The sequence below is a fragment of the Vanessa cardui genome, chromosome 17 (genome assembly GCF_905220365.1).
Source record: "Vanessa cardui chromosome 17, ilVanCard2.1, whole genome shotgun sequence".
In the NCBI taxonomy this organism is placed as follows: Eukaryota; Metazoa; Arthropoda; class Insecta; order Lepidoptera; family Nymphalidae; genus Vanessa; species Vanessa cardui.
The window spans coordinates 10,230,738-10,238,227 of NC_061139.1; the positions used below are offsets into that span (position 1 = coordinate 10,230,738).

A 7,490-nucleotide genomic window follows, 5' to 3' on the forward strand; every position below is an offset into this window, starting at 1 on the left:
TAGTGATACTCACTCAAACCACAGTCTGCACAAAAACCTATCCTGATCACAATCCTATTTTTAAATTGTAATTCTTACTCATAAATATCTATCCATCGCGGTTAAAACTATACTTCCATTTTATCATGTTGTTCATGCATGGTGCAGAGTAAGCCTTGACACTAAAATTAAAACAATTAAAATGAATTCAGTACACACAAAAAAATAAGGTATATTATTTACATATTTAATGCTGCAAGTACTGTTAATTTATATTAATTCAAATAAATGTTTCGGTGGTAAGTGTTTAGTGATCATGGTAAAAAAAGAAAAAAAATCATTATATGTAATAAAAATAACTTTAATAATATAGAAATCAGTATTGTATAACTTTGAATGTTATAACAATAATTGGTACCTAATAGATATATTCCTATTGTGAGTAAAGTGCAAAATATCTATCACAAGCTACTTAATCTGCGGTTGTAGCAACTTAGCATGATACAGTTCATATAAAAATGTAAACATGATACTTTTTTATATTTAGAATTATCGAACTTTATTAATTTGACACTTCATAGTGATATAACTCTGAACTAGCCCACCTTTGATATCTTAAATTATTATGTATCACTAAAGCTGCGTTTCTAATAAAAAGATCATTGGCAACGCTTTCAACACACTTTGGTAACAAAAGTTTTTAAAATAACCATATAGTTAGTAGCAAATATTTGGTGACTTTTTGTGGAATCACAAACAGTTGCAACCAAAATATTGCCAATTATTTCAGTAGAAACGCACCCTAATATATAAATACATTTAAATCAAACAAAAACATTATACTTTAATTTATTGCTATTTGACAATTCTAATTTTTCTATTAAATGCACATTTCAGTTAGTTCCCACATCTGTATAATCTTCTAACACTAACTGTCGCCAGTGGCTTTTCTCATGTTATTGTCATATAAAGGTGGTGGAAAATATTCTTCATCAAGTCATTTTCTGGAAAGGTTAATTTATGTGATGCACTTAAAATAACATATACATCAAATAAGACCAAAATCGTACATTTTCGTAATAAACATACATAGATGCAGTAGGTATGTCATAATAAAACAATAAAAAATAAATATTGTGTCAGAAATGTTAAATTATCATATTGTCATCGGAAACGAAGAAATGCTAAAACTAGAATTATTATTACTTAATGAATTGAAGTTGTATTTATGAAATAAATTAAATGAGTTGCATTTGAATTCAATTTAGTTTAAATGATAAGTGTTGTTATCTAATTTTCATATTTTATAGCTTCTAAGTTTGTGCAACCAGTTTTTTTTTCTAAAAAATAAATGAAACCTTGTTTCCTAAAAGTACCACTTTTGGAGCTTTTGCTTTTCTTCCTTTGCCAAGTCAATATAACACAGAAAGTTTAGTATTGATCAAACTATTCACAAAGATAACGCCTTATGTAAAAGAGTTTTGTTTTAAAACATCATTATTACCATTTGTAACAGTTATTAAATAACAATAAGAGTAATTACCAATGCAACATACAGATTAACTTGAATTTTTATTAAACAAAACTAAAATCCAATGTTATTATTTTCCTGTTCATTCTTGTAATACACAAACATTCTCAAATTCATTTTATCAGATCAAATTTATCTACTATTGCTTAATTTTTTTTTATATATATACATCTTTTACCTAATTTAGCCACATTATATTAAATTGGCAGTAATTTTTAGCCTCAAATAAATTATATGATGAGAAAAAATGGATATATATTGTTTAACATATTTTTTGTCCCTTCTATTAATATGTAACAATGAGAGATACTAATTTAAATGATAGTACATAACATTTTAAAGTTTCTCATTTGTATTTTCCTTAGAACAAGATCATTTTAATTTGATTTTCTAAGTTGATAAGTTATCAATTAAACAATTTGGTTTTATTCAATTATCAAATGGTGAATTCGTGAATGGCTTGTTTGTGGCAAAATAATGTAAATGATACAAATAATTCATAATATTAACCATATTAAATCAACAACTATTGATTTAGAATTTACGAACTTCAGTCTTTGTGTAACTTATAAGTACTTTCATCATTCAACCATAAGTTCTGACTAAAATCGTTTTGAAATATTATTACATGTTAAGATCTTATGAAATTGCTATGGAAGCACTAAAATGCATTGTTAATATATGTATGATATTTAGTTAAATTGAAACATTAGTATAACAATTGAAACATTTTTGCCTTCACTAGTTGATAATATTACTTAGATCAAAAGAAATCATATTAGACGGAATAAAATATTCATTTTCACTATAACACATTTTGGATTTAATTTATTATAAGCTATATCAGCATTATAATGACTTTTCCTATATTATTCTTAATCTTACATTAATTTCATCAATTTACACTAAAAATAAATTAATTCTATATTAATCCATATATATTTTAATAGAAAACAATATGTTATATTAGATACTATGCCTATAGACTAATATAATCACTTTGTTTCTTTTTTAACAGTGACAGTCTTTTCTGCTGGTTTAACAGGTGGTTTAACTGTGGATCATTTCTTTTTTCTGTCTTGAGTACACTTTGGACAATACCACTTGCCTTTCGGCTTAATTTTAAGATCTACACATGCAAAGTGAAACCACTCAATAGGACAGTCGGGATTATCACACCCTATCATTTCACCATAGGACACTTGGTGACAAAGGCAGTATGTAGGTTCATTTGGATCAACAGGCATGTCTAGTACGTCACTAGGATGCGCCATTCCCGCAACGGAATCGAGGTCCGCATTTTCTTCCTGCTCTTTAACAGCTGTGGTTGTAGTTGTAGTACCTTTTCGTTGAGCTTTTTTCTTAGCCGCCGACCGTCCACTAGCAACTGCGTCCTCCTCGCTCGATGCGCCCGTGCGCTTTTTCTTACCTGTTGTCGCCGCGGCTTTCTCACTTCCCTTGTGCTTTTTCCTTCCTTTTTTAACAGTAGCAGGATTAGACTCCTGATCCGTGGCAGCCTGTTGAGCTGCGCGAGAGCTCATTACTTTCTCTTGTATTTCGGACTCGAAACGTGCGAGGTCAGAATCAAGGCGACGTATGTGTTTATCAACTAATTCGTAGGTCTGAATGGCGAGCTGCACCTTATCATCTCCGTACTCTTTAGCTTTATTAAATAAACCCTGAATAGTATTCACCTTTTCTTTTTTAGTTTCTTCGTCCATTTTCGGAATATTGGGAAGCAATTCATCGGCCATAAGATCAATTGTCCTCATTAGGCCGTGGGCTCTGTCGTCGAGATCCCTCATTAATTTAAAATTTCTTTGTAATTCTATAGGTAAATGCTGCAAACTGTCCAGGTAATGTTCCAAATATAAAGCTGAAGTCATTTTGCAATATTTTGTAACGACTCCACTCTATATTGTACTGCAAAGGCGCCAAAATAAAAGAAGACACTAATTAAATTTACACTAACTTAATTTTGATTATCCGCTCAGTATAATCCACTATAGAAACTTTATTTAAATCATTGAATAACCGAAGAAATAAAATGAAAAAATATGCTTGTATTCTTTTAGATTACATTACAACAAGCAATTTCCACTGTCTTCTAACCACCAATCAAACGAATGAAACTGAACAAATAACGTTCCTTTATTGCATTGTTAAATCTTTGAAAATAATTTATTGTCCTTGTACAAGTAATTAAGAATTTCAAAAAATGTAATAATAAAAATAGTATTTTATTATATATCTATTTTTAATGTCTAACATTTTTTTACCTCTCATGTTTACAATAAAATTTATAAATACAAGCGTACAATGGAACTACTAAAATGATACACTCCGCTGTGCACGTAGAGAACACTTACAGAGTATATAATAATTCGAAAATCCAACGCCATTAGCCATAATCAATTTGATTGAATTCAATATTTAGGGTGTAATTCTCATATTTTGTGCCAAGAGTTCTCTCGAATATTTGGTAAAACTCTTGCACAGTTTTCAAGTTGTTATGAAGCGATTATACATTTTGTGCATCGACAAAAACCGTTAAAGAACAATAAATTAAAAATTCAAAAATTAACATAGTAATAATATATAACATTGTATGATATGTGTAAATGATGTATGTCAAGTATTGTATGCCGCAGCATCATTATGCGTGTCTTAATTGTATTTAAAATTAGGTAAAGGTGAAGGAAATGAAAGGTCCTTGAGGAACTGAAAATTGCGTTTATAATAATTCAATATGCAATATGCTTGCTCCTAGTATAATTATTTTAATTAAACATTATTTATTGTACTTATTATTTATTGTACTTATGTAAATATTATAATTCTTTTTTCATTAGTCTTATGAATGATTTTCCACAAATTTTACACTTGATAAAATGTAAAAAATCATTTTTTTAGTATAGTAGAATACAAAATTATTGCTTTATTTTTATAGTAATTGTGGATATATTTTGACGAATAGTTCAATGTAAGTGCAAGTAATATTTCTTAAGGATAATGGACTGCCTGCGGCATCCAGCGGCGAATTAGCGGGTAAAATCGAGTACCTACCTATAGCATGTGGTTACTGGTTGATTATTAAAACACATATATTTTTTAATATTTTATTGTATTAGCAAATAAACAAGTTATAAAATATTTTCTTAATAGAAATGACACTAGTCCGGGATACGCAGCATATTAGCTTAGTTTACATAAATTGTAATATTGGTTATTTTATAATGACACCCGATACATAACTGTTACATTTTTTGTAATGTAATATATATTATATATTTTAGCGTTATGAAATTATTTTTCACATTGATATGAATAGCTTTAAAATAACCTATAAAACAATTAATGTCATAATTTTATATGGACTATTCAATTACAGCGAATATAACAACTTGCTTGATATTTAACATTTAAAATTATAAACTTTAAAGGTAAAAAATGCAAATAAATAATTAGCGTTCGCCAAATTACGGCAAAATAAAGGAGCGTTTACATAATCTACAAAATATAAAACATGCTTTAATTATTTCTTATATCTATAATTTACATTTCCTTAAGCTTATCATGATCATACATGTAAGTTATACTACTATACTACAACATTGTTCAATGACATACTGACAAAGTAAATATTGATGAGAGTAGATACTTTTTTGGGAGGTTACATTCATAGAGATGCTAGTTAGTTATTTCGTTTTTTATCACTCTTAATTACTAATGGAACACACTGAATATAAAAATAGAAAAACAGAATATACATTGGAGATGAGGACACTTACAGATTACATGTAAGTATGAAAGAGGTTGTTACATCTATATTTCTAGGGGATTGTATATTTTCTCCAGTTGCTATCTAAGAGAAATCATAAGGTACTTAAATGAAGTGTCAACTTAAGCCTAGCTACATACAACTCTACATATTAAGAAAATTTGGTACACATTCGTTGCTCATATTTCCATTATAGTATCATTACAGCTGCGGGATAGTGAGCAACTGAACATTGTGGAATGCATATTACATGATCTTAACATATAAAAAGTAAAAAAGAAATAAAAAAAATCTCCTCTGTAATATTCTCTTATATAAAACTATTATCCCAAACACTAAGGTGATTATAATTTCTTATAAAATGGAAGTTATTGATTTAAATGATAAACACAGTTTTTATAAATTGGCACTACATATGCAGGTCACAATATAATAATATGGTTATTAGAAAATCGTACTATCAGTGAATTTGTATAGGCATCTAAGTATTACAAATATTCACCATCTAATAAACATGTCAATAGAAAACATTCATTACTAAAATTGCAAGACAATACTTCATCGGCAGAGTACTAATAGTATATCATTCCTCACTTTGATCTTCAAACTTGAAACACAGACTAGCTAAGTCATCATATTCAACATACTTTAAAGCATTTTAAGATAAATTAAAATATATTTAAATCTCAAACATGTTTTCACAACCGCTAAAGAATATTTTTAGAGAAACAGATTTAATTTTAACAAGCAAAAGCACCATTTAAAAGATTGTGCTAAGGTGGGCCAAGATGCGATTTGAACTTGTGTTCAATATTCTTAGAAAGTAAATATGTACTTACAGGTAAGAAACAACACAAGCGCCACATAAAATCTGCCAACTATTAAACATTATAGTTAAGGGGTGTAATAGACATCCTTATTACCACTACATACTAACCTTTTTGTAACTAATTTAATTCAATATTCATATATTTGGTTTATAATAAAAGGTTTAATATTTGACGCTCCAACAGCTATCCCACTTCGTATAACTATTTATGCCTAGCGAAAACTCTTCAATGTAAAATACAACGTATTGACACTCCAAACCGATTACGTGAGTACCTTATTAAAAATACAAACGATACTCCATGCACTAAGCGCACCAAGTTACTCTTACAAAACGAACTCGCACCCCTATATACTGATCATATATGGGATACGACAGGCTTACACGATTTACTTTACGAGCGACTATCACAATTATATAATTCATGCATGGAATAGGGCGGTTAATGCACTATACTAATGTTTCATACTTGTCTAGGACGTGAGCTTGATTATTTTCGTCTCCGTGCGAACGAGAGCGCGGACGAGGCGTGGTGTCGGCTCCTGAGCTTTTCGCTCGGGTCTTTTTATCGTGGCCACAAGTGCATGCGACCGAAGACTGGCGCTTTAATGTTTGAGCGCGCGCCCCCGCCCATTGCGGATCTAAAGACTCGCTTCTAGCGTACATTTGCCGCTTTGTGCGTCCCATAGTTGCATGTGTGAAAGCAGTACTCTGTCCGCTATCTGATGAAGGGCGCATAGACTCGCTACGCATGCAGAGGTTCCCACCCGCTCGCCGAAACGAATCTAAAACACGCTCCTCGATTTCTTCGATGTCTTTTTTCTTCACGAGCCAAATTTCCTCTGATCCCCTAGTAAAGTAGCTGGATCCCTTGCTCACAGAGTACTTCTCCTTAGGTTTAACTTTACATGTCTTAAAATTATTTTGAGTATTTACATCTTCGTTGAATTTATGCAAGTTTGAACGGGCAGTGTCGGGGGAAGCCACGTTGCGAAAAGCTGTACCGTGCGATGGGAATTGATCGGGTAATTTTGTACCAAGACTAGGTGATCGTATGGTGACATCGACGGGAGATGGCATCGGCTTAAATTCCGGCTTAATAATTTTCTGTGGCTCAGGCTTTTGTATCTTTTCATCAAAGGAAGCACTGTCGTTGCGCTGCCATTTTGCTGTTGCCGAATTCACCAATCCTTTCGTCAAACTCTGTTGCCTTTCAAATGTTTCTGTATTATTAGTGACGTGGGATTCTGTGCCATTTTTGTCAGTACTTCCTAAATCAAAGAACACATGATCCTTAAATGGCGTGGCTGGGGGTGGTAAATCTTCTTTATTATCAGATCCAAGTCTTTCCGTGCGGGAGCGTCCACGCA

The 7,490-nt window shown here is 31.0% G+C and overlaps 1 protein-coding gene across 1 annotated transcript; it reads right to left on the reverse strand.

Moving 5' to 3' along the window:
- Nucleotides 1-325: 325 nt before the first annotated feature.
- LOC124536919 (inhibitor of growth protein 5) lies at nucleotides 326-3,628 on the reverse strand. The gene has a single exon (XM_047113585.1). The coding sequence runs from the start codon at nucleotides 3,394-3,396 to the stop codon at nucleotides 2,572-2,574; it is 825 nt and encodes a 274-aa protein (XP_046969541.1). The 5' UTR covers nucleotides 3,397-3,628; the 3' UTR covers nucleotides 326-2,571.
- Between the last annotated feature and the right edge of the window lie 3,862 nt (nucleotides 3,629-7,490).

Bases quoted from the DNA above. Each gene is read 5' to 3' on its own strand.
- LOC124536919 (XM_047113585.1), bottom strand. From the start codon at position 3,396: ATGACTTCAGCTTTATATTTGGAACATTACCTGGACAGTTTGCAGCAT.